The sequence below is a fragment of the Symphodus melops genome (genome assembly GCF_947650265.1).
Source record: "Symphodus melops genome assembly, chromosome: 7".
NCBI lineage: Eukaryota > Metazoa > Chordata > Actinopteri > Labriformes > Labridae > Symphodus > Symphodus melops.
In genome coordinates, this window is record NC_136697.1 from 18,078,491 (window position 1) to 18,102,544 (window position 24,054).

Below are 24,054 nucleotides of genomic sequence, written 5' to 3' on the forward strand. Positions count from 1 at the left end.
TGTAGAACTGGGGAGCTGATTATCAGTGCGTTCGTACTGTATGTACAAACACTTTTATATCGATAAAGGATCTGTAAATGCACAGTCTCAAAGATCGCACTAGTGTCATAAATAAAGCATCCATCTCCATCCACATTTTATTGGCTCATTAAATGAAGTGAGACAATAGAGTGAACTGAAGAATGAGACCAATTAAAAGCAGAGCAGGAGTGTCATGAATTCTTCAAAATCAACTCAAAGTACACGGCATAATGCATTTGTCTGTGTTGAAAATGCTGGCGCACGAATCAAAGCAAAAGCTTCCCTGTATGAGTAGCAACACACACAGCCTTTGCAGATCATTCAACACGTATGTAAGAGATGGGATTTTAAGTAAACGAGGAGGCAGATACGGTGGCATACAGAAACGACAAATCTACCCTGGATGAAGTGGACTTTGTAGATGTCCTTAATTCAAGGGGTAAATAAGAATATGAAAAAAAAGTGCAATATTTCCACACCTTTTTCCTCAAACTCTGAAATTGTACTGATTCTTTGAATTGAGCTTTTTTGTACTGGTTTAGCAAAACACTGTTTTAAATCTTTTTGTTGTTTTCATCTTGACTGCAGTTCATCAGTGAACCCGTCTTGGCCGGAGCATCCTCTCCTTAGTCGCCACTCATCTCTTAGCAGCTACTCCTCTGCCAGGCAACCAATACAGCACTCCATGTCACTGGACTATGGCCACCACTCTCCCACCCTGTCCCACCCTCATATCCACCCTGCTCCTAACGCCCACAGCTCTCCCCGAAGCAGCCAGAGAAGCTGTATGGCTCGCTACGCCCTCAGCCGCAGTCCGGCTCAAAGCTTTGACGAGCAGGACGACTCGGGGCTCGACTATGGCACCGACTGTCCAAACTCCACCTCTAATCTGCTGGGAAATGGAGGCATGGACAGGGAGCCCCTGCCTCAGCTGCCCCAAATGCTGCCGCCACTTCTGCCAGAGAAGAAGAGGGCGTCGGACGGAGAGCATTCGCTGGGAACAGCATCTCCGTCCTTCAGTGGATTCTCGAGTCCCCACAGTGGAAGCTCTCTCAGCATTCCTTTCCCCAATGTGTTGCCTGACCTCTCGGCTCAGATACCGGGCACAGCCTCACCTCTGCCAGGTAAAAAGAGAGAGTTACTGTATTTAATCTGACGCCATGAAATGAAATCACTGCTCTGTTAAAGCCATATTTCTTTGTGTTTCAGACGTACTGGCTGTCAAGCAGGTTACTGTAAAGTTTGTACAGGACACGTCTAAATTCTGGTACAAGCCAGACATCTCAAGGGACCAAGGTATTCCGTCAGTGTCCACTAATAGAAGTAAATGAAGTTTCCTGTGTAACTTCAGAGCCATCTCCTGATTATGTTTCTCTCCACTCAGCCATTTCAGTCTTAAAGGACAAGGAGCCTGGCTGCTTCATTGTACGGGACAGTCACTCCTTCAGAGGGGCCTATGGACTGGCAATGAAGGTGGCTACTCCTCCCCCCTCGGTTTTCCAGCAGACCAAGAAAGGTAACATTAGATTTAGTAGACATGTGGTTGCTTTTCCTTTAAAAGACAGATTTGTTACCAAAACATTACTTGCACATTTTTGGTGGTGCCAGGCTGTCTTCCATTCTCTTCTAAGCTTGGCAAAAATCCTGTAGAAATCTACCTCCTAAATGAACGTGCGCACACGCGGGAACAGTATCCACCTGCTCATCTTAGTCCCGAAAAGAAAGAAAATAAGTGTATTTTGATATCAGTGATTGGTGCAGTGGAAAGACACTCATGCATCACATAATCGCACACAAAGCCGTCTTCAGTTACAGCCCACTGTACTCACCTTCATGCTGGAACCTGAGAGTCCCCTCCCTCTTGTTTGTGTGTGAGAGCTCCTCACTCTGTGTGTCTCTCCTGGGCATCACCGCGATGAAGCCAAACAGACCCCCTTTTTCTTTTTTTCTTTTTGCCTCATAGTCTTAGATGTACAGCTAATGTTTCACTCACAAACAAAGGATGTGCCGGTTCGATAAGCCTTCTGTGATCCAGGGGCCTTTTCATGGGAAGCTCTCTGCCCCACATAACACTGTCTGATATGGATGTATTATCCAGGGAGCAGGGTCAGAACAGGCTGCCTGGTTAAGTAACTCCCACTGTTTTTTGTTTTGTTTTTCTGTGAAGAACGGGTGAAGAGATTTTTTTTTTTTTTTTTTTTTGATAAACACTGAATATTCTAGATCAATTTGGCCAAAACATTCTCTGGCCATGTTTCAGTATGAAACAAAAGTCTGATTTATAGACCTTCACAAATACATTTTTCTTATTCGAAACATGGACATACAATCATACACAGTGAATATTAGAGAAATACACCGTACCATTATGAGGTGTGTTTTTCTGTCAACACATGAAGGATGCCCCTCTGTCCTTACTGCAGCATCCCACAACATTACCCTTTAATTTCATCTCTCACCCACACCTGTCCTTTTGTTTGCCTTCACCCATCTGCAGTCCGACGGCACCTGCAGTGACATCATGACACTGTTCTTCCCCACACTCCCTGCTTAGGGCATTGTGGCTTCTTATGTGTGAAACCAAAGCCACTCTAAGGAGCGGGCCTTTCTCCCTTTGTGTCAAGACATTCCACACACGGAGCCCTCCTGGCCCCTTCAGATGGGCTTCTGTTCAATCATGATCACATTAATCTCAGGATAGATGAAAGTGGAGTGTGGAGAGAAGTACATTGCATGTTACTCTTCGAGGCTGGGGAATAGCTTGTTGTTGAAGTTATTGTTAAGAGTTGTGATTTAGGTGAGATAGTTGGTCTACAACAGACGACAGACTTCTTTTTTTTTTTTTTTTCAATTTGTTCAATTCTTTTTCTTCTTTTTTTTCAAACAGGAGGCGATCTATCGAATGAATTGGTTCGCCACTTCCTGATTGAGTGTACACAGAAAGGAGTGCGCTTGAAGGGTTGCCCCAATGAACCTTATTTTGGTGAGTACACACTATTAATGCCTCTCCGTTCAAAGCTGCTGTTTGTTTACAGTGCACAAGAATAACAGACTTCATGAGCCATACTGCCCTCTTCTGGTCAGTTGCTCACTGTACCATTGCCTTTTGTTGGAAAAGATGCTCTCTGTGTCAAGTTGTGTATATGTATTTTTTGTCATGTCATTAACAGCCATATGCTTGAATGGGTGATAGATCAAATCAACATAACGGTTGTTTCATTTGTCATTATTTTATTTTGTATTTTGATTTTCTACCCAAGTATGAGTCATGTTTAAGTTGCAGAATCTAAAGTTAAAACAAAAGCAATCTGCATATGTAAACTCTGGTGCCATATGTATTAAAACAAGAAATCAATGTGGCTGTAAATCATCGAAAGCATTTATTGTTGTACTGATTTGATATTGTCTTGTTTTGCAGGAAGCTTAACCGCACTCGTCTGCCAACATTCAATTACTCCCTTGGCCCTGCCCTGCAAACTTATCATACCTGACAGAGGTAAACATTGGACACACAGTCACAGACCTAATTTTATGTGGAAGCTCGTGGTCATAACCACATCTGCCAGTTTGTTTGTTAAGCTGTCTGGCCCGTTGGTAATTTCATCTCTTGATGTAACTGTCGTGGTTCTCACTGAATAATATAAATGACTTTTTCTGCTTTTCTTGTCCGAAGATCCTCTTGAAGATGTTGTGGAGACTACCTCACAGTCAGTCACCAACTCTGCTGCTGAGCTGTTAAAACAGGGCGCAGGTAATCATCCAGGATCACCTTCTTTAAATAGACATTATTACAAAGAAATGATGCCACGCTACATAAACCCTTACATAATCTTTGCTTGCAATTCTGTGACACTATTGGTACTGGGTGAATCCACACATATTTAGCCCTGTTATTATGGACTGAGTCACTAAATACACTTGCTCTATTTGCACAGTTGTGATCATAGTGTAATTTGACTGCGTGTGCTCCTGCAGCCTGCAACGTGTGGTATCTGTGCTCGGTGGAGATGGAGTCACTAACAGGCGTCCAGGCCGTGCAGAAAGCTACCAGCATGACTCTAAACGCCAATCCCTCACCGACCTCCACGGTAGTCCACTTCAAGGTATCGTCCCAGGGAATCACGCTTACTGACAACCAGAGGAAGTGAGTTTTGCACAGGCTTTTTTTTTTATTTTTTATATGAAACCTAATGGTACATGCAATTAAACTTTTTGTTACAATAACCACCGCCTGTCTCATTTAAGGCTCTTCTTCCGGAGACATTACAATGTCAGCACGGTCATATTTTGTGCATTGGACCCTCAGGAGAGAAAGTGAGTAACGTGCTTGAAGTTGAAACACTTAAAAGGTTTACAGAAAGCTGCCAATGGCTGTGGTTGGCTGAACCTGGTGTGTTGTGTAATGTTAGCACATAACAAAAGGACAACTTGATGTGATAAACTAGAAAGTACATTTTCGCAGATAAGTTTAAATGTCAGGATCTGTGTTTATTACCAGGTAGATCTTCCCAAGGAATTAGTCTTTGTGGTTTTGTTTTCACAACAGTTAACTTAAAATGAAGAATAAAGAACAAGATAACCGCAGTACCTCTATGTTGAGTAAAAGGAGTAAGAATGTAATATCTTAATTTAGTGTATGAAAACAGTGGAGAAGAAGTCGCTGAAGATGGAAATATAGTCAATTGTTTGTTCTGAAATGAAATTTTATTAAGCCAACAACACCAAAATGCTCTCTTTTTTTTCCCGCTCACAGGTGGAAAAAAGATGGTTACCCTTCAGCTAAGTAAGTGCAGCTTGCATCTTTTCTTTTTTTTTACATTACAATAACAAGAACAGCATCAAAGCAGTTATTTTTAAAGTCACATGGTCAGTTAGGGGTCAATTACCTGGACACTATTAAGTACTTTGCTCTATCTCTGCAGGATCTTTGGCTTTGTGGCGAGGAAAACTGGCACTTCCATGGACAACGTATGTCACCTGTTTGCAGAGCATGACCCTGAACAGCCAGCGAGCGCCATTGTAAACTTTGTTTCCAAAGTGATGATTGGCTCGCAGAAGAGTAAGTAGGGCGGGCCTTCTACTGAGCTGATCACCTGAAAGAACTTTGACTGAGGGAAGGAACGACAAAAAAGGACCTAAAGGTTAAACAAAGGACAAAATGTTCAGGACTGAAGATGGGGATGACCTGGACAATAACCCTGGATGTTTCTGGACACATTACATGTATAATTATCACTCACCAGCAGCAGGATATCGGTACACAGTATAAACATACAGTATAAGGTCCTACTACCGGTACTCAGTTACTATTCTTTTCTGTAAAATTAGCTGTAAAATAGTCAGTAAATTTCAAAATGATATTAAATGTATTTTCCTATTTTACTGGTTTACAGCTGTAAAGTCTTCACATATATGTATTTTAAGAACAAAGTACAAAACACAAATGCTGCTTTTCTCATACAGGCATATTTAAAGACCGTTAATAAGATCGTTTTCCATGTTTTTCTAATATTTAAGCAAAAATATAGCTAAAAAGCTATATATAGTCTGTATATTGAAGCTGATGTAGAAGCTGCTCTGTGCCTTATCATCAGGCATGCTGTCTTGTTTTGGAGTAAAAACTGGGAAATCAGTGCTGGAGACGTGTATTTTGACTTCAGAGTAGGCCTCATCATCACAAACAGGATTTTATATATTTTATCTATGCAATGTAAAAAAAAAAATCCTTTTTTTAAACCAACGCCTTCTGTATAAGTGCAGCATGTATGCAACCTTTCTGAAACTGTTAAATAACTTTCTTTATAAGATGTATGTGATTATGACCACTTCGAAAGCTGTAAGCAACATTAAAAGGAAAGTGCGCTTGAATGGTTGTGTGCTAAAATGAGAGGAACCATATAGCAATATTATAACTAATCCCTAATATATCAATATATATTGAAACGATTGAATTAAAAGATGCTTAATTACTTTTGGTTGAAGTGGGTACAAATTGATTTTAAAAACAGCTGCCAATGTTTTGCTAAAGTGTCCTGTTTGAAAAGGGTCATTGCTAAATACAACAGGGCAAGTTTCAGTAGGTCTACCAAATAGCTTATCAATCAATTTTTGTTCTTTCTTTTCTTTTGTACTTAAAAGGAACAGGCTGCTAAAGAGGAAGAGCAAACATTATAATCATATTTGTGGTTTTCTAAAGTATTTTGAAGAAACAAAGGGGGTCATTTGTCAGTGATATCGACCCTATTGCACTGGAGCAACAACCTAGCTATTTTGACCCCAGTTTTTTGCTCGTCGGAATGTGTATGAGAAAATGACCATAAAACTTGATTCTTCTCAACTCTTTTGGTTGAGCATCCTGTTTATCTAGTGAGGGGCCTATCACCAAAACACAGTCCTGCTGGGCAAAATTAGTACATAGATGAAGGCCTTCACAATTATCCTCAAAAAAAAAAAAGACATTTTCATAGCCTTTATTCTGTACCTCATATGTGTCTCATACAATACTTTGTCTCTGTTTATAACATGCTATCTGTTACGAGTGGACCGTTTATTTGTGTATTGACATGACAGTGTGTGATGCGTTATGTAAATAAACAAAGTGAAACATTTATTAAATCACCTTGAGCTGTCAAATTTGACATTCATTAACTTTTCTTATGTAACGCTTACTCGGTTACGCTCACTATTGGTTGTAGGACTTAAATCTTTGTTATCTTCATGGGGAAATTCCTTTTAACAGACTTTTCTGCATCCAATAGAAAAAAAAAATCCCACCAAAGAACAGTAGCCTATAGCCAAGCATGCATGAAAACCAACATAGAAAACAATGTCAAACAATAAAAATAACCCCACATAGTTAGACAACAATTTAACCAGTTCTTAGCAAACATCATGTAAGATAGTAGCATGCCTTTCAAATACTAGCTAGCATGTTACACCATCTATTGTAACATATCAGCTATAGTCTAGATTTACTGTAGTAGACTACTGTGCTTCCTCCAGATTTGTATACTGGTCATTATTTTTTCCTTTTCTGATAACTGGAGCAGCAATGACAAATATGATTTATTAGCTCTTAACATACTGTATAGGACTAACAACAACACTTATAAGTTAGCCTACTGACGGAATAAAACTTCGACAGCATTTCAACCTCCGATCCCAGCATGATGTAAGAGAAAATAGAACAAGGACCTGTTGCCTGGCAACCATCAGAGACCCAGGATGGAACTCCTAAATCGTATCATCTTGTGCCTAATTTTATAAAGCGTACATTTTCTTTAATGTTTAGAATCATATGTGAAATCTGTCAGACGCTTTAGTGTTCTCTACAATGTGTATTAAAGTACAGCAGGTTAGAAGAACAGTGATAACCAGGTTACACTTCATGTATGTCTTTCTTCTGTTTGCTGTTCAGGGGCAGATCACACAGCTGATACCATGTAAAGATCCTGTGGGGCCTGATGTCTCAGGCGGAGTTCAAGCTATGTTGTTTTCAAATTGTAGCAAATCCCACAATTTAAATGGGGACCTGAGAAGAACTGACACTCGGCAACTACTGCTGAGGGTTAAGTAATAAAGAGACCTCCTAGATTCATGAAGTTTTATGAAAAGCTTCAGTTCAATTTACAGCCAGCAGAGGACACTAGCTACACAATATTTTTGAACCTATTTGTTTTGTGAAGTGGCTGCTAACCCTGTAGAAAATTACCTTTTCTTTTCGCAAAAGATTACAAACTTGTGGTGACAGTCTCAAGTGAATTTCCACTTCAGTAAAGCTGAAGCCAGATTCAGTGCATATGTGCCTTACTTTCCTGGCACAGATCCACCGATCCAGCACATTTGTCCACTGTCTTATTGGTGAAATGCTGTAAAAAAAGGATTTTACCTGCACACAAGCCTGGACAAGCTGGTGCAATGGTGCTAAGAGGGAATAAAATTGCAGAGAGGCAGGAAATGTGTAATAGGGTGGACCCTCCTTCCTCCCCTCTCACTACTGTCCCTCTGCAGGTGGTGAAAGTGAAGAATTCCCGGGGAGGGCAGGAAGGAAGCGAGGGCCCAGGTGTGGTGACTGCAGAGAGCCCAGAACCTGTCTTCCTCTGTTATTTAGTGTGGAGTGGCCTTGAAATAAAAGAAGATTGGGAAAGTCCAAAAAAATTAACATTATTAGACTCCAGAAAAGCTTGTAAGGTGAGGCTATATTTCAAACGGGTAATAACACTGTAGCCTATACATTTCAGAAAAGTGCATATGCCATAGCGCGATAGTTTTATATGTACGATTTTGAGCATATTTTAAAGGAAGAAAGATGTACAGAAAATGCCTTATAGAAGTAGGCTTATTTTTAACATTGCTGCCAAACTTTTGCAGTATAATCACTGCTATTGTGTTGACATTCTTGACTGAAGCAAGAAGATGTTATGCTGAGCCTGTCACACACAATGTGGCCTTCCTGAAAGTTTAAGCTTTCAAATTAACTTCACACATTTACACTGTCCTCTTGCAGGCTGAGACCAATCACATTATGGAGATAACGTAGAGATGAGAGTATATCTGCCTGACAGAACTTATTCAAATTCCTCAGCTACCCCATCTCTGCAGGATTTTTACAGCCACTTAATTAGAGGGGCAGGGCTCATCTCTTTTCTCTGCGGCACATGGGTAATAGGGTATAGGTTGGGGAGAAAAAAATTGGAAAGTGCATTTTGGGATTGCTGTACAATTTGAGGCTTCAGTTTTGGTTTTTTTTAGCAGACAACGAAACCACAAAATACAGAGATTAATTATTAGCTTTCAAATCAGGCCTCAAAATAGTCTGGATTGAGTGTAAATGAACCCGACACCATCAATGTATCATTCGTTGTCTTGAGTTTTAAAGGATGAACAACGTTTTTTTCTTCAGAATCAATTAAAACAGATTTAAGTGTCAAAGCTGCAAGTTTCTGTGCCATGCAGTACCAAGAAAGAAATTGAAGCGGTTTGTAATGCTCTGCAGTCGTGACTGTGGTGAAACGTGATATCATGACTGGATTGTAGCATAGGTGAAGTTCAATGATGGTCATGACGATCCCAGTCTTACACGTCTCAACTATTTCTGCCTGTTTGAAAGTAAGCAAAACAACAGCAGTGAAAATCTCTGATAGACACAAAAAATTAAGTAGACCTCAATATTTTTTATTTTCTGCCTAATGTGCACTGTTTTGACATTTATAACGTTAAAAACGGACTATTGTAAGACTTTTCTTTATAGCATCAAACCACATCTTGCAACCACAGACCACCATCACTTATAAAATAAATGGAGCATTGTAGGGCCTGTATCTGCTAGGGATATTCCCTCATCCACCAACTATAATTTTGTCTTTGTTTACGATGAGTAATGGTGTGTTGGTGTCAGGGCGAAAAATGATTCAGGGCTAAGCAAAAGAAATTACATGCATTTGTCCATTTCACTTCTGCTTGATTTATTGAAGTTCCGAAATATACACAGAAGAAGAATTCTACATCACGAATACAACAAGAAACAGCTTTCATGTAAGTTCATGCTGTGATGAAAACCATGCTATTTACACAATCAGTTATTGTTGATGTCAAATAGAAGGCAAAGTGGTAAAATAGAACAATGAGAGTTGCATATGTCAAGAAAAATGAATACATCTGTGAATTCAAGTTCAAAGTTCTAATGTTTCAATACGAGACATAGAAATACAGACACAGGAAGTGATACTGTCTGGCAGTAGGGGGGACTCAGGGCCCAAAGTGAGCGGCGCCACTCTCAGCCCACTTCCGAGCACTTTGCAATCTGTCAGACTGAGTGCTGAGAGTTCCTCTCTTTCCGTCCTCCACTTCGCTCAGGCCTAATTACAGCCTTGGACTGCCTCGGGGGCCAAGCCTCCAGAAATGGGGACCACGACAGCTCCAGAAACAGACCGCTCCAAAAAAATAATTAACCGACCATGGAATTAGATGAAAGGTACCCTTTGACTTTTCGCCTCTTTATTTTGCTCACCATTCAAACCACATCTTATAATCGGATAATTGTCAAACCCCTGTATGGGTGCCAGTCTGAACAGAATCAAAGGAAAGAAATATTGTATTAATCATGATAGAGACATTTGCTTACAATTCATATGTGATGAGTGTGAGCCTGAAAAGCCTTCAGACAGGGGCAATTATATGACAGACAGTCATGAGACTATGGGGGATAAAAGAATAACAGTGACCCTAGCAGACTCGTCATGTGATCTGTGGAAGTCTCATTCCTGAACCCCATCCCCCAAACTCTCTTACTCCAACTAAATACTTAATATTTAGCCACATGTAGACAGATGTACTGTACCCCAACTAGCATCCCAAAATCTGGACTAGACAGGGAAAGAGTGTGGTTCATTTTCAAGTGTTAGGGATAAGCACATACATAGAAACATTTTTTTAACCATACTTATTATAAAGTGTACAATGGTAATTGTTCAAGTCCTATTTAAAAGACAGGGAGACTTACATTTCTCTTGGCAACTTTAAATTTCAAAAGAAACAAAACATATCTCTGGGGTCTCTCAAGGGTCAGTCCTTGGGCTATTACTCTTTAATCTATAAATGCTTCCACTGGGCGCACCAGCATATCTTGCCATTCATACGCTGACGGCACAAAGTTGTACATCTCTCTGTCATGTGGAGATCTTAGTATCTATAAATAAACTAACAGACTGTGTAAAAGATATCAATTCAAGGATGTCCATCAACTTTCTTAAACTAACACAGACAAGACTAAAATACTTACCATAGGTCCTAGAACTCAGACACACTTCATCCATCAAATTTATCTCCACCACTAAGCACAGTGAGCATGCCAGAAATATTGGCATTAGCCTTAGCTTTGACAGTCATATCTACAACATTACCAGAAGGGGAGTTTAACATTTAAAGATCATATCCAAACTCTGATAATCCATATCCTAAACTAACGCCACAAAAATTAGTCTATGAATGAATCTCAACCTACTGCAATGCTCTCTATGTCAGATTATCCTAGCAATCTGAAGACTTCAATCTATTCAAAATTCAGCAGCCAGAGTCCTGACACATGTTAGAAATGTTTAACATATCACTCCAGTCCTCAAAAAACCGTGTTGACTCCCTGTACACTACAGAGTCACTTTCAAAATCATTTTATTTGTCCATAAAGGTAAGTAAGTAAGTAAGTAAGTAAGTAAGTAAAATTTATTTATATAGCACTTTTCGCAGGCAGGGGCCACAAAGTGCTTCACAAACAGGGTTAAAACATCACAAGCAATATACAGACAGCACAAAGATCATAGCAGCCGAAAAGAGACTAATTAAAAGCCTGGACAAATAAAAACGTTTTCAGTTGACTCTTGAAAGTGTCAACTGAATCAATTGAGCGCAAGGATGATGGAAGTTCATTCCAGAGGCTCGGAGCAACGACCTGGAATCAGGTATTAGGTATCAGGTAATCAGGTATCAATGGTATGCTCTGTTTTTACATCAATGTAAAGCACTTCAAGCTGTGATGAGATCCATCATAAATAAAACTGCTTTTGCTTTGCTGATTGCTTATATATATATATATATATATATATATATATATATATATATATATATATATATATATATATATATATATATATACATATGTATATATATATATATATATACACACACATATATATGTCAGAGTCAGACTCATCAGAGGACAATTTTATACACTGTATTAATGAAGGTTCCCTTGAATACTTAAAAACACATCTTTTAAAGGCCCCCACATTAGCTGTGGACACAGGCTACCAGGTGCTTCATGATGCCTCTGTCCAGAAGCAGGCATTCACAATATATCAAGCTGATCATTTCAGTTCAGTAAGCTAAAGAGAGCTACAACACAACTGCTGGAGCAAATACAGACCACTCTCAGAGCTTCAAGCGAGTGTATCTGATTAGTCCAAATCATCTTAAAACAGTAGAAAATTGCTCCAGATTAGGTTTTGACAAGCAGTTGCGGTTGGGCCGGTACAGCTTTTGACAGCAGTTTATGTTAAACACATGTACAGTAATATCCTGTGTGTGCTGAAGCTAACTCCTCACACTCCCCTTTATTGAGTGTCTGCTCCGTGGGATGACATTCCTTCAGTACATTACTCCCTGTGCCCGACTCTCTCCTATGCTATGCTGAATATGCACAGGTGGCTGAGAGACCCCCTTCCTAAGAGCTCTAAGAGGAGAGGGAGGGAAATCAGCAGGCTTTTTTTCAGCTTATGAAACAAATGTTTGGCATTCCACTGAGCACTGCTCTGCTGTAGACCTGTCTGTTAAGTGGCAGTACGCCAGAGCTTGTTGGCAACTGATTTGGCATCGGCTTCTTAAACTGTTTCAAAAGCAATGAGGAACTATACACCTTGCTGCTCCTGCTGTTATTGTTTTAATGTGTTTGGACATTGTGTGCTGTTGCATTCATCTGTAACCAATTAATAGTGGACCTAAAATGCTTCAGATGTAATTACTCAGGAATTTTCTCACTTACATGTGTGGTATGTGTCCTTATTCTTAGATGTGCTTTGTCGCACTGACGAACAGGCCCAGCTATGTCACACATCCTAACAACAAGGTCAGAGACCATTGTATACTGTGCATATGGGGAACAGGTACATGAGAGGTATTTTAACAGAGTCCAAAACATTGAGTACCACATGGGCAGGTCTCCTTGACTTATGTTCTCATTGCTTTGTTAATCTGTATCCCCTTTGTAAATTCAGCCCTGGAACCAAGATCAATTCTGCCACTTTTTGCATTTCAATTCGTTTACAGTTTCCTTTTGTACGATTGTGCTAAATCAAAGGTACTTTATTATATCAAATTCTTCCAGGGTCAGTGTGTTTTTAATTGTGTTTTTTAATTGTAATATACCTATAAATGAATGTGAAGGCAGAGTTTTAATATCAAGCACTTGTGTGGAGTGTGGAAATTTTATACATGTTGGGTTTTGATGTAAAAAAAAAAAAAAAAAAAAGCAAAAGTGTTTGATTAGATAACCTTTCCCCTGATGACATTAACTGAAATGGAGAAAAATTTACATTTGCCTCTGAAACAGAGGAATAGTAGGATTGATTTAAAGGTAAGGTACAGTAAGCGCACCAAATCATAACTGAAAACTTGAGTGAATGTACTTTTAACACTTATGCACAGCTTATGCTTCACCAAAGCCAGAAATAATCATTTTAAGCGTGGATTTTTCGAAGTTTATGTGGTAAAACGACACAGGTCCATGTGCAGCGGCTTCATGGGCCACACATCAATGGACACACAAACAAACAAAAAAAAATCATATCATACAAGAAACTAGAACAACTATATAATAGCAGATAAGAACATTTCAGTCTTTTGAGAGGAAAATAAAATAGTGATGTGCTCACCTTGTTAAGGTAGTCATCTCTCTCTCTTACACACAGACACAAAGAACACATAGGGCGCCCCCCCATGAATTACTCTGTGTATTGCATGTGATGAACTTTGTGTTGGCTCAAAAGCTTAGAGTTGGTCCATATTAAAACATTTCAGTGCATTTTTTTTTGTCTTGGCATGATTATATCCTTGATTATGGGTCAAGAAATATTAAAGCAATTACAAGACATTAAGTGCCTTAGATAAGGTAAACATGGTTTGATGTTTTTTTTTTCTTCTTTTCTAAATATTTTGTTTTTAGTTACATTTGAAGATCAATAGAGTAAATTATTATTACTGTAATCTTTTATAATCCTCGCAATTTGTTTTGGTTTTATAGAATAAGGGAGTCGAGGCAATTCATCTGTGGACCACAAGCTATGCGGGGGTGTGACTAGTACAGTCACTGGGGTCTATATATTGAGAGGTTTTGTCCGGTGGCTTTAAGTGAATGAGAGAGAAGCTGTCCAGTGAAAAGTCACCACAGTGATATAGTGCTCTTCCTCACTTTGACACCATAAGCCCTCAGACGCCACAATGGATTCCTGCTTTCGCGCACTTTGCATGACTTTTGTCCTCGCATCGTTCACTCGAAGGTCAGGTGCAATCGGACCGGTTATAAAATGCGAGCCATGTGACGCTGGAGCGCGGCTTTTGTGCAAACCTTTACCCAAGGACTGCGCAGAGAAGGTCCGCGAACCGGGCTGCGGCTGCTGCATGACTTGTGCGCTGAGTTTTGGCCAGCCGTGCGGCGTGTACACCGGGAGATGTGCTTTTGGACTCACATGTCAGCATCAACCCGGTGATACCAAACCTCTGCTGGCTCTGCTGGAGGGACGGGGGATTTGTGCAAACGCTACTAATAAACGACTTGTCGTCAGACCGACACCTCCAGTGAATGAACTTCCAGGTAATTATCCTGCATGCACCGCGTCAGTTTGCGTGTCACATGCACAATTGATAGTCTACTTTCTGTTTGCCCATTACGGTTTCTGCATACACTTACACGTATGAATTGCAACGCTTGCTCCGTAGACTTTGGTTTGTTGCCCTGTAATTTTAAAAGTGAGAAACGTTAATGAGATGTAGTGGAGTCGTCAGATGGTTTAACACCTTTTGCTGTTTTTGGAGATATGTCCATCATGGTAGCCTAATAAGAAACACCATGCAATTAGAGTAGAAATCCAGTTCAATCACGCTGATTATTCATTTATTTAATTAACATTTTTGAATGAACTAGTGAATGCGAAGAGAAGGAGAACGATCAGATAGTTAATTCATGAGAAAATCTTAATTTGAAATAACTATATTGTCTTTATGAACAATCGTTTTTTTTTCTTATTCTTCTGTTTAAAAAAAAAACAAAAAAAACCTTCAAATTTCAGCAGATAATACTGAGACTCAGGATGAGGAGAGGAATTCCACCGGTTTAGGCCCTCAAACATTGTACAGCACCCAGAGACCAATGGGACCACTGAGACATCCACTTCACCCCTTTTTACCTTCTGCAAAGCAAGAAGTCCTTCGCAGGGAACAGCAGAAGCGAACCCAAAGCTTTAAGATGGAGGCGCTCCCAGGCCCACTCATCACAGACCAACTAAACTTCTCACTGGAAACAAAACAGGAGCCTGAGTATGTAAGTACCACAACCAATACTTTTCAGCCTTAAGAGCATACTGGAGGAATGTTTTTCTCCTCTTCCTCTGTGTTTTGGTGTTTTTTCCCCCTGCGGGTGATGAAATGTTTTTGGTAATGGTGCTGACAGTTGGCAGGCATCGTGAGCAGCAGAATGGCATGGCAGCGAGCGGGTACGATGGCCCTGCGGCTGACCTGGGTCAGGCGATTGTTTGGCCACAAGGCGTCCGCGTGCCGGGTGCACTGGGAGCAAACGAATGATGGATTGGCCTATGTGAGGGCCTGTTAGGAAGTCTTGCTGCTATTTTGATCTTTTTTTGTGGCCAGAAAAGTGAGCACACACTAGTAATGGGCATAGACTGGCTGCTTTGATTTGTGACTTAAGAACCTGGAGTTGAAGACTAGCCTTTTAGCTTTTTATTAGAGTGTTTGGAATTTAATTTCTACTCCATCCTTTATGCAAAGTGATAAAGTTCTAAAAACTGGCAACAAACCTTTCTGGAGGAATACATTTTTTATCCTCACTCCTTTTATATTGCAGCAAGCATTGTTCAGTTATTAAAGTAGGGCAAAGTCTGATGCAGTGCGGATTATGTCCATTTAAAAAAACATCAACAGTTTATGACAAAATTACACTACAAAAGGAGGCCGCTTGTGCTTAATGGATTAGCGGCCCTCAGGTTTTCTAATATGTGGTATTGTGAGCAGACTTATTGTAACACTGACTGTTTTCACTTTCCCCACTCTGCAGGGACCCTGTCGGAGAGAGATGGAGAGCATCCTCACCAGCCTCAAGATTACAGACATTCTCAACCCCCGAGGTTTCCGGATACCAAACTGTGACAAGAAGGGTTTCTATAAGAAAAAGCAGGTAAAAAAAAAAAGAGCATCCAAAGATCATTATATGAGTTGCGACACAATACTAAACTACTTGATAAAAACTTTGGAAAAATGTAAAAAAAAAAAAAAAGGAACCTGGCATTTCTCTTTTCACATGCTGCATTAATATGGATTCAGTGTTATAACTTAGTGACTCAAACTTTAGGGCTCCTACAGCCCAATTACAGATTTGTAGTTGTCCTCCTGTATTCATTGGTAGTTATTAGAGCCTCATCATTGCACCACCACACCAGTGAGGTAGACCCTAGCCACTGGCGCTGGAGAAAAGCCACAGGGGCCAAACCCCAGTGGGGTTGACGGCTGGGACGATGGCCGTTTAACAGGAACCCTCCCAGGGAGACAGACGTCAAGGTGGCCACCAGCACCCGATGCGCTCCCCCTATAATTGCTGGACTTTTGAGAAGCATGCACAGAAATAGAGCTTCAGCCATCCCCACGCTCACATGGTTCACCCACGATCTGGGTTGTACTAAATGAGTGGTTCTGACGCATTCATATGGAGGCACTTAGGGCTCCTGAGCCACTGCATCATCAAGGAAGCTTTTCTTATAACACAGCAGTCCCTCCTGCTTAATGGAGTGTTCTCCTTGACCTGCAATCATCTCATAACCGGTCTCACAATGCCAGGCTCATTGTTTTTGTTTCAGTAGAATGGACCTCGTGTCCTCACTGAGCCCCAGGGTGCTGTAGGAGTGGCAGGCAGTTGTAGATAGTCGATTTAAATTGGACATTAGCATCATTTTAGTAGAAATAATCTCTGGTTAAAACTCACAATGACAATAACGAATGAAATAAATCACGACTTAGCTAATAGTTAATGATGTCAGCTGATGCTGCTCAAGCTTTAATTACCATGCCTTTTGTGGTGAAACTTTAGTGTTGCATTTAAAGAATTAAACTCCTCATGACACATTCTTTATCTATAAAATATGTTGTTAGGATCATTGAACTAGCAGCATCGACTTAGTCTTCTTTTATGCTGCATTGGTCTGATGGACTTTTTTTTTTTTTTCAGCATAGAGCAGCCTCTCAGTCAACGTCTGCTAAAATATTGAGAAAATATGAATGTCTTCCTTCCTGATCAGCTCTTAATTCTGTGCAGCAGCAGTTTCTTTAGTCTTTGAAATGAATGGCTGCATGTTTTACTAGAGTGGAGGTTGACCTTTAGTAAAATTGGCAGTAAAATAACAGCCCTTGGGTAGCTCCACAGGCTCTGTAAGTCATTTGTAGTACCCATAATTTGGAGCTGTGGGGTGTAATCAGCAACAGATGATTCGTACTGGCCAACCAGCTTCTGAAAATAGATCTTGGTTCTCAGTTGTTCACAAACGGGACTAAGCAAATATTTTACCAGGTTTCTGTTTACCTTAAAGGTCTCTATATGTGTGTGTAACAGGAGGTAGACCATAAAAGCAGCTCAAAATACCACAGTGTGCTGGATAGCCAAGGCTGAGTCGACTCAGCACAATCTGACCATTAATGCCTCTTAACTATTGCTGTTATACCTCATTGAGTGAAGTGCCTTGTTAACCTAAATGCTGCATATTCAACTAGATTTGTGAATAGAACTGCCTACTCCCCCTCTAAATATCTTTCCTCCTTTTAAATGTCCCTTCATTTCCTTCCAGTGCCGTCCATCCAAAGGCAGAAAGCGAGGCTTCTGTTGGTGTGTGGACAAATACGGGCAGCCTTTGCCAGGTTTTGATGGGAAGGAGCGAGGAGACGCCCAGTACTACAACTCCGATAGCCAATAGGAGCGGAGCAGGACGGAGGGAGGAAGGGAGGGTGGGAGTGAGTGCACAAAGATTTGTAAACAAATGGAGACACTGAGGATATTGGAAGAGAGGTCCAGAGATGGCTCAACCGATACATGGATGTTTGCTATTTCCATCTGTGGGACCTTTTTCTGAGGCAAAGCAGGGAGAACAGAGGCAGATTACCAGAAGGAAGGCGCCTCCATGTCACAGATACAGTCTGTATTTTTCTGCCATGGATGGAGTCTTCATAAGCTGTTTGTATGACCAAATCAAGACCACATCTGAGTATTCAGTTGTGTTATTCTGAATAAAAGACATTTGTGCTCGTCACAAACTTTGATGAGAACGCTCTTCATTTACGCACAATTAAATGGCATTGCACATGTGTACATGCTTGTGATGTATACTCATAATATGTATGCTTGGTATGACAAACATGAAATGTATGTTAGTCTAATATATGTAGTTCGGAGTAAGCATGCGGTGCCTTACTATGAATTCTTATCACTATGAATTCCTGTTGTCCAGTTGCTTCCTGCTCCTGAGGGAGTTGGACAAGGCGGTGCAGCTACAGTGTGTATTAAGTTTTTGATGCTGGATCTCAAGCCGTGGAAAAGAGAGACTTTCTTCAATCTGTACTGTGGTTGTAACTGTTTTGTTGTCACTTTCAAATTTGCATAAGCTGATTCTTGGGATAAAGGCCGCACACCATTATCTCAGATCTCCAGGTAGCCAGTGATCATTTTTTTTATCACTTGCTCATGTTGAAGTTATACTGTTTGCGTGTACAATGCAACCTTCAGAGGTCTATTTTTCCTTAATAAAGGCAGCATTAATTTATCCACATGTAGCACTTTCATTATTCTCTTTGTCATGTTGCATTTTCGTGCTTTGACTGTGTCAGATTGTTTTGCAATGAGAAAAAAAAGAATGTAAACATGACGTCAGCATGACAGCACTTTAATTGGGTGCACATCCACAGGATTACAGAAACATGAACATTATTTCACCAAAACAATGATGGAATAGAGGCATTCCTGGCAAATAGCATTCAGCTGTAATCCTTTTCCCGGCACAAGACTTCAGTAGCAAACAGCATAAATATACAAGTGAATCATAATAAATACTTGAATAAATGACAGAATAGGTCAAGACAGACAAATAAGAGTCCCTAACATGAGAAATATGTAGCTGAAAAGAGACTTCAGCTACCCTGTGCTAAACCTGTGGACCTGTAGAGGTAGACAAATGGAGAATAAAAACAGTCCCAAACCTCATGGGGGCCTGGATGAGTCTTGATATGTTTGTGCTTGGCCACCGTGTACATACTTGTGGCACTTTAAGTATTTCCCCCCAATACCCATTGAGGAAACGCCAACGGAGATACATTCAGACAATGTCAACATGTTGAATGAATGAGTGGCTGTGTTGTGTCTTGCTGTGAGCAGCTCCAGTTTTGAATGAATAATAAAAAAATAAAAAATAAAGATCCTGAAGACTCTGAAATGGGCTTGGCAGAGCTGCGGACTTGTGGTTGTGAGCAGTGGAGTTATTCAGAAACACAAATGTATACAGTGTTGCCCTATTTACAATCAAAAAAAATAGGCAAACATATAAAATATCTAAAAACGACAAATGGTTAGTAGGAATATACAAGCACTGAATAAATAAGTCTTGATACATACATGTAAATAAAAAGAGAGGAAGTTTTCACCTCTGAAATAGGATATTAGATTTAGTGTGAATGAGTGTGTTTTTGTAAAATGAGCTCAACTCATCATTTTTTTGTTTGTTTTTTTAGGAGACGTGCTTTTGCCTGGTTTGTTATGCAACCTCGTTGTTTTTGTCTAGATTTGTTTGTGTTTGTTTGAGTGATAAAAGCGTCCATTCTTTAGTGACTAACTTCTTGGTGACACTCTGAGTCATCAAGCAAGTCACTCGATCCTGGGATCTTCTTCCCATTCCAGGAAGAGACACACCAGCAGCGAGCCGGCGGTCCAGTCAGAGATGACTCACACTGAAAGAGAAATGGGGACGGTTAACCACAGGAATAAAATCACCCAGCGGTTAAGGATGAATCTCTTTCAACAGGTGGACTGAACTTTCAATTTTTTTAGAAATCCAGCAATTCTCACCTGTTTGGGTTTGTAGAAGCCATACTTATCACAGTTAGGCAGGTAAAAAGTAGTGAACCTCTCTCCTAGTGTCTGCTGAGAGCTTGCTATCATGTCAAGAGCTGCATGCAGTTCAATGTGACAGGGACCCTGTGCAAAAGACAAAGCAAGCAACAATTAGAACTACTCTATAGAAATCAAGCATGTATTTAATGTTAAGTACTACATATCCAGTACTCCATTATTTGTCATTAAAAACTCTATTTCCTTATGAACAAGTGCTCCCTCTAGTGGATTAGTCAGGTTGAGGTTGTTTACCTCTTGAACCAGTTTGTCACGGATGGCGTTGATCTTTGCTTTGAAACTCTCTTGCCCTTCAGCAGTGTCTTGGTTATCAAGTGGAAGGTTGAGACCCAGCAGGTAGTTCAGGGAACCTTGTTCAGGAGCTCCATCTGCTTCATCTGTAAAGATTTCATAAATAATTTAGTGTTGAAAATGTATCTTTCATCTAAAAACCAATGCAAAATATGTTGTTTTTTAAATTGTGTCCAACATCCATTCCCTATCCCTGATGGTGCTTTGTGGTTTAAAGTTTGGCGTTTTAGAGTCTTCAAGTTATACCTTTGCGAGGGAAAGACATGAAACTCTGATTACCTTGGCTCAGGTTTTCTGTGCAGACCCCCTGTCCTCTGGTCAGTGCATGGAGCGGTCTGGCCTCACCGGGCCTGGGCGTGCAGCGAAGACCCACTCCACAGTGGGCTGTGTGAACCCCACAGGACGCTCCTTTCTCCAGAGCGCAGGCCATGCAGCAGCCACAGCCAGGCTCCCTCAGCACCTGCTTGCAGTCTGCTGGGATGGCTGGACAGACGTTCAGTTTGTCCGGCGAACACACGGCACAGCGGATAGGCTCCGGTCCCAACACTGGCGATGAGCTCACCACAGCCAAGACAGCCAGAGCGACAACTGCTGCCACTAATCTCAGTTTCTCATATAATCCAGACATCTCTAGTCCTTGTGTAAATAACTTCTTCCTCTTGGATTGCTCTGGTTGAGCGTAGTTTTCCTTCTAAACTGTTTTCTCTGAACCAGCAATATTTATACGAGATCCAGCCTCTAGAGGTGTTAATGATTGACACACCAACTAGGTATATAAAATATTTTGGACAAAGCCACTTTAAACCATGGATGACCCTGCTTGACGTGCGTAGATCCAGTTTCACAAGGTCTGTTGTCAATATTGACTTTGGAACATAAAGTGATTGAACATCAAAACAACCCTGTTTTGGACAACCAATTTACTGATCTCTGTCTTTACATAAGGTTCTGAAAACAATTACTGCTTTTCGATGCTGCTTTTGGAAGAAATCTGTCAGTTAGGTGGTAATAGACAACAACTAAGTAATATTACATGTTGTTATAGGCTCTGATTTAACGACTGGTGATTAAAAACCTCTGCGTGGCATTGTTATTTTGTTCAGTTATGTCAACAGATTGTTTTCTGACTTAAAGCCTGTGTGTTCCTCTTATCAGGCAGACTGATAAACAAGATCATTCGCTCTCAGCATTGCATAACCCTAGCATTATGGATCCCTCTGCCTGAATCATAACATGTTTGTGTGAAGGAAGACAGTAGTAAATGGTTGTTTCATTAGTGTAGTATTATGTAGTATAACTATACGTATGTTTGCCAAATACCTCCACTTAGTCTTTACACAATAACACCACTCATGCACTGTACTCTGCATGATCCCAAGCTTTTTATTGTGTAACTGTTTGTTTTTAAGCAGAGAATGGATATCCAAGAATATCATTTAAAATAGATCACGATGAACAAACAGTATTAGGCTAGAAAAGAATGTCCATGCATGTCTAAATTAGGTGGAGACGATGGTGGGGGGTGAGGGGATAGTTTGACCTGTGAAAAACAAAAATATACAACATTGAGCATACAGAAAAACTCACATGAATCGAGTATTTATATTGTGGAATGTATGTTCTGAAAAAAATAGTGTATGTTCAAAGTACCTAAACTTAACTTCATCAATTTCATTTTACTCACCTGAAGGTATCACTTAAAACAATTCCTTATATACACATTTCTTTCATCAATGGAAATATATTTATTATGTGCGTTTACATATTCCTAATGTTTTATCTCCTTGGTGATTGTCTCCTAGGACAGATATAGATATCTAGTCGGTGTTCAGAAACCTTTTCAAGAGCTTTATTCAAGTTTATATTTTCACAGCTCAGTTTACAAAAATACATTTGTAGCAAAAAAAATAAAAATGATTCATAACCAAACCTGACTGTTAATCATAAAGCTCAAACATAACCCCTTACCTATTGCCCTCCTAAAGTTCAATAAACTACTGTCTATGTGTGGTGTGTACCTGCGGGACGTTGTTTGAAGAGAAAGCTTTGGCCTCTGAAATAATATTGTACACTGACATTCAAATCAAAGAACACCCACGAAGAAAGGTTAAAGGGTTCATTTAAAGGGAGCGACTTTAGCATAAATAAAATTGCCTGTATTACTAGCGGTTTATGAGTTATGTGCCTGATGTATGTCGACGTAAATAAAGTTCAAACACATGCCCCAGAATTGTTTTGCAGTTGTACATATCTGATTGTTCTTACACTGTGAAAATAAGAGAAACTGCGACTATCACGTTGTACATGGACTTTAATCCCTGGCAGTGCCAACCATAATAATCCGTGAAGAGTTTGTTCTACATTTAGTGTTCCACAAAGAGGTCATTGATCAGCCTGCCCATCATGTTTCACGTTCACCTTGTGATAGGCATTACTCAACGACCAGTTGGTGAGCTGTTGCCTCTTCGATGTTGACCATCAAGTCAACCAGCCACTGAGGAAAGTGCTCCTGCTTAGAGACATTATGAAGGACATTCATGAGAAAAAAAAAAAAAAAGAAAAAAAACTACAATATGATCTGCTTTGATTAAGCATAAATAAATATTGGCTTAAAACAAACTCACTACTGAAGAAGTTTTCCTCCTCCTTTTGCGCCTTGTCTTCTTCAGGGCAGGTGGTTTAGCTCCTGCAGAAACTCGAGGTTTGTATGTTTGGCATTTGATCCTGGAAACCTTAAATTAAAAGAGCATTATTTGTTCCCCATTTTAATTGTTTGTTGTCCCATATTTAATGTTGAATAATACAAAAAAGTCTTACCTTTATTCTCAACTCACCACTACTTGACCTCCTCTCATTTCTTAATGTTGCCTGCCCAGGTATGGTAGAATCATTATTTAAATCGACGGAAGTTGTGCTTAGATCGGACTTGGTGAAATTCTCCATTTCCTCCTGAAGATTGCTGGAAGATTGCTTTTCTAAATAACTTTCTGAATTTCTAAGGGAACGAGGTAGTCGCCTTGGTCTCAGAGCCCTAAGCAAAACACCATCTTCATCTTCTTCACTTTGACCTTCTGTTGTTATGTGGTGAGTTTCCATACTTTCTTTTATTTGAACATCTTCTCTCTCTTCTCCTGTTTCACCTCCCTCGATCTCTTCCTCTGGCTCTGTCTCTTCCTGCATGGTCTCCAGATGTCGCCTTTGTTCCATCATCTTCTTTAAATAAAGAACACCATAATTCAGAGTTTTTAGCTGATGCCTTTATTTATAGCTAGATAGCATCTGCTTGAGCCAAAGTGTATTTTATACTTACTTCTACCTTCTGAATGTCAATTGAAGTGGCTAACAACCTAGCTTTTATGTCCTGTAATTTTCCTGCAGATTCAGGCTTTAATTAGTTGATTATTGAAATCAGGTGTTAAAGCTTAGAGAAACAGAGCCGACTGAGTGATTATCACTGTTGACTCAAGAGGAGAATAAAAAGGAAATGTAACTTGAGAAAATGCATCTATTACATCAAATAAGCGTAATGTTCACGTACAACATACAAAGTTTAGTTTACTTGTCACGAGGAGATGTAGTCAGCAAGTGACCACAGAATTATGTAAGCTTTAAGAAAAGGTCTTAGTTCATTGTCTTTAGAATCTTTAAAGTCAGTTCCAAATCAGATGTTTTTTTTGCAGGAAATTGAACTTGTCTTTTGAATCTAAGAGTATTTATTAACACCTGTCAGAATTTGATTTACTCCTTTTTAGCCTGTTTGGCCCTCATGACGTGATGTGGGAGTTTGTGGGAGTCCGTTT

The 24,054-nt window shown here is 40.0% G+C and overlaps 3 protein-coding genes and 1 long non-coding RNA gene across 6 annotated transcripts in view; 2 read left to right on the forward strand and 2 right to left on the reverse strand.

Moving 5' to 3' along the window:
• The window catches only part of LOC306826212 (tensin-3-like), a 32,786-nt gene extending 26,127 nt beyond the window's left edge, over positions 1-6,659 (forward strand). Inside the window, exons 18-27 of the mRNA XM_079347399.1 lie at positions 610-1,145; positions 1,231-1,317; positions 1,406-1,537; positions 2,909-3,004; positions 3,440-3,517; positions 3,695-3,772; positions 3,997-4,165; positions 4,267-4,335; positions 4,775-4,804; positions 4,944-6,659. Coding sequence (XP_079203525.1) covers positions 610-1,145; positions 1,231-1,317; positions 1,406-1,537; positions 2,909-3,004; positions 3,440-3,517; positions 3,695-3,772; positions 3,997-4,165; positions 4,267-4,335; positions 4,775-4,804; positions 4,944-5,088 — 1,420 coding nt within the window. The 3' untranslated portion in view covers positions 5,089-6,659. The remainder of the gene's footprint in view (positions 1-609; positions 1,146-1,230; positions 1,318-1,405; positions 1,538-2,908; positions 3,005-3,439; positions 3,518-3,694; positions 3,773-3,996; positions 4,166-4,266; positions 4,336-4,774; positions 4,805-4,943) is intronic.
• Positions 6,660-13,862: 7,203 nt separating this feature from the next.
• Positions 13,863-18,605, forward strand: LOC306827384 (insulin-like growth factor-binding protein 3). Of its 2 annotated transcripts, none has more exons than XM_079349166.1 (4): positions 13,863-14,383; positions 14,859-15,109; positions 15,860-15,979; positions 17,637-18,605. In XM_079349166.1, exons 1-4 carry the CDS (start codon positions 14,011-14,013, stop codon positions 17,760-17,762), a joined length of 870 nt encoding a protein of 289 aa, XP_079205292.1. In that variant the 5' UTR covers positions 13,863-14,010; the 3' UTR covers positions 17,763-18,605. The 2 variants fall into 2 exon arrangements, with proteins under 2 accessions (XP_079205292.1, XP_079205293.1); XM_079349167.1 differs by having other exon boundaries at positions 14,862-15,109.
• A 104-nt stretch (positions 18,606-18,709) lies between these two features.
• Positions 18,710-20,913, reverse strand: LOC306827385 (insulin-like growth factor-binding protein 1). The gene is made up of 4 exons (XM_079349168.1): positions 20,534-20,913; positions 20,198-20,340; positions 19,901-20,029; positions 18,710-19,782 (listed from the first exon to the last, which is right to left on the reverse strand). The coding sequence occupies exons 1-4, from the start codon at positions 20,880-20,882 to the stop codon at positions 19,657-19,659; spliced, it is 747 nt and encodes a 248-aa protein (XP_079205294.1). The 5' UTR covers positions 20,883-20,913; the 3' UTR covers positions 18,710-19,656.
• A 1,062-nt stretch (positions 20,914-21,975) lies between these two features.
• On the reverse strand, positions 21,976-23,669 carry LOC306827410. Of its 2 annotated transcripts, none has more exons than XR_013779629.1 (4): positions 23,565-23,669; positions 23,072-23,467; positions 22,879-22,986; positions 21,976-22,763 (listed from the first exon to the last, which is right to left on the reverse strand). It is a non-coding gene; the product is annotated as an uncharacterized lncRNA (long non-coding RNA). The 2 variants fall into 2 exon arrangements; XR_013779630.1 differs by having other exon boundaries at positions 21,976-22,766.
• Positions 23,670-24,054: the final 385 nt, after the last annotated feature.

Excerpts from the sequence above, each read along its gene's own strand:
- LOC306827384 (XM_079349166.1), top strand. The coding sequence starts at position 14,011 with ATGGATTCCTGCTTTCGCGCACTTTGCATGACTTTTGTCCTCGCATCG. Across the intron at positions 14,384-14,858 it reads TCCAGTGAATGAACTTCCAG|CAGATAATACTGAGACTCAG; the intron begins GTAATTATCCTG and ends TTCAAATTTCAG. Across the intron at positions 15,110-15,859 it reads CAAAACAGGAGCCTGAGTAT|GGACCCTGTCGGAGAGAGAT; the intron begins GTAAGTACCACA and ends CCCACTCTGCAG.
- LOC306827385 (XM_079349168.1), bottom strand. The coding sequence starts at position 20,882 with ATGTCTGGATTATATGAGAAACTGAGATTAGTGGCAGCAGTTGTCGCT. Across the intron at positions 20,341-20,533 it reads CACAGAAAACCTGAGCCAAG|ATGAAGCAGATGGAGCTCCT; the intron begins GTAATCAGAGTT and ends AAATCTTTACAG. Across the intron at positions 19,783-19,900 it reads GCTTCTACAAACCCAAACAG|TGTGAGTCATCTCTGACTGG; the intron begins GTGAGAATTGCT and ends TTTCTCTTTCAG.